Below are 841 nucleotides of genomic sequence, written 5' to 3' on the forward strand. Positions count from 1 at the left end.
AGGCAGAAGGAGGAAGGGAAGGGAGAAGGAGGAAGGGAAGGGAGAAGACGAGGATGAAGGCGGCGGGATCGCGAAGGGGAACCGAGCCACCCGCCGGGGCCGCCAGGGGGCGCCGCGCGCCCTCGGGATGCAAGGGCTCGGGATTGGGTGGGGCGCTCGCGGGCTCGCCGCTGATTGGCCGGCGCGGGCCGGGCCGGGCGCGCGGCGCCGCTTCTTAACGCGGCTGGCGGGGCGGCGGGAGCGCCGAGCGCCGGAGGGACCGCGACTGTCGCGACATGAGCGAGGTGAGAGCGGCCGGCAGGGCAGGGCCGGGGGGAGGGGGGGGGGGGACGACGACGCGGGATGTGGGGTCCGCCGTAGCTCCTCGGAGGGTGAATGTCACCTTCGCTTCTCCCCGGGCGGCCGGGGAGCGGTCGGTGCAATCCCGAGGCTCCGCTGCGCTTCCCGCGGGATGTTACCGCCGGGCTTGGTGCGGGTCTGTAATAACCAGATCCTTTTAAACCCTAATGAATAGATCTCCACAGGTGTGCGTGTGCCTGCGGAGCATGAAGCAAGGACATGCTTTGCCGTTTGAAGGACCAGGCACGCAGTGGAGAATCGTTTAGTTAAAACCCACTAATAATTTTATATATAAATATATATATATGTATGTGTGTGTGTATTGCCAAATAGAGTAGTAGTGCTCCATCCAGAGCACAACAGCACACTTCCCAAAGTTTTGATTTAATTAACCATTCAGAAAAATGATGGAATGGACTGTTCTCCTGGAACACTAGATCAACCTATCTGTCTGTCTATCTATTTATCTATCCATCTAATGCTTTCCTATCTATTTATCTAT

General features: G+C 58.9%; 1 protein-coding gene across 1 annotated transcript in view; it reads left to right on the forward strand.

The window, feature by feature from the left end:
* The first annotated feature begins 196 nt into the window (after positions 1-196).
* PCP4 (Purkinje cell protein 4) overlaps positions 197-841 on the forward strand; it is a 52,940-nt gene continuing 52,295 nt past the window's right edge. Inside the window, exon 1 of the mRNA XM_027639656.1 lies at positions 197-284. Coding sequence (XP_027495457.1) covers positions 276-284 — 9 coding nt within the window. The 5' untranslated portion in view covers positions 197-275. The remainder of the gene's footprint in view (positions 285-841) is intronic.

Source organism: Corapipo altera, unplaced genomic scaffold (assembly GCF_003945725.1).
Source record: "Corapipo altera isolate COAL_440 unplaced genomic scaffold, ASM394572v1 0, whole genome shotgun sequence".
Lineage (NCBI taxonomy): Eukaryota > Metazoa > Chordata > Aves > Passeriformes > Pipridae > Corapipo > Corapipo altera.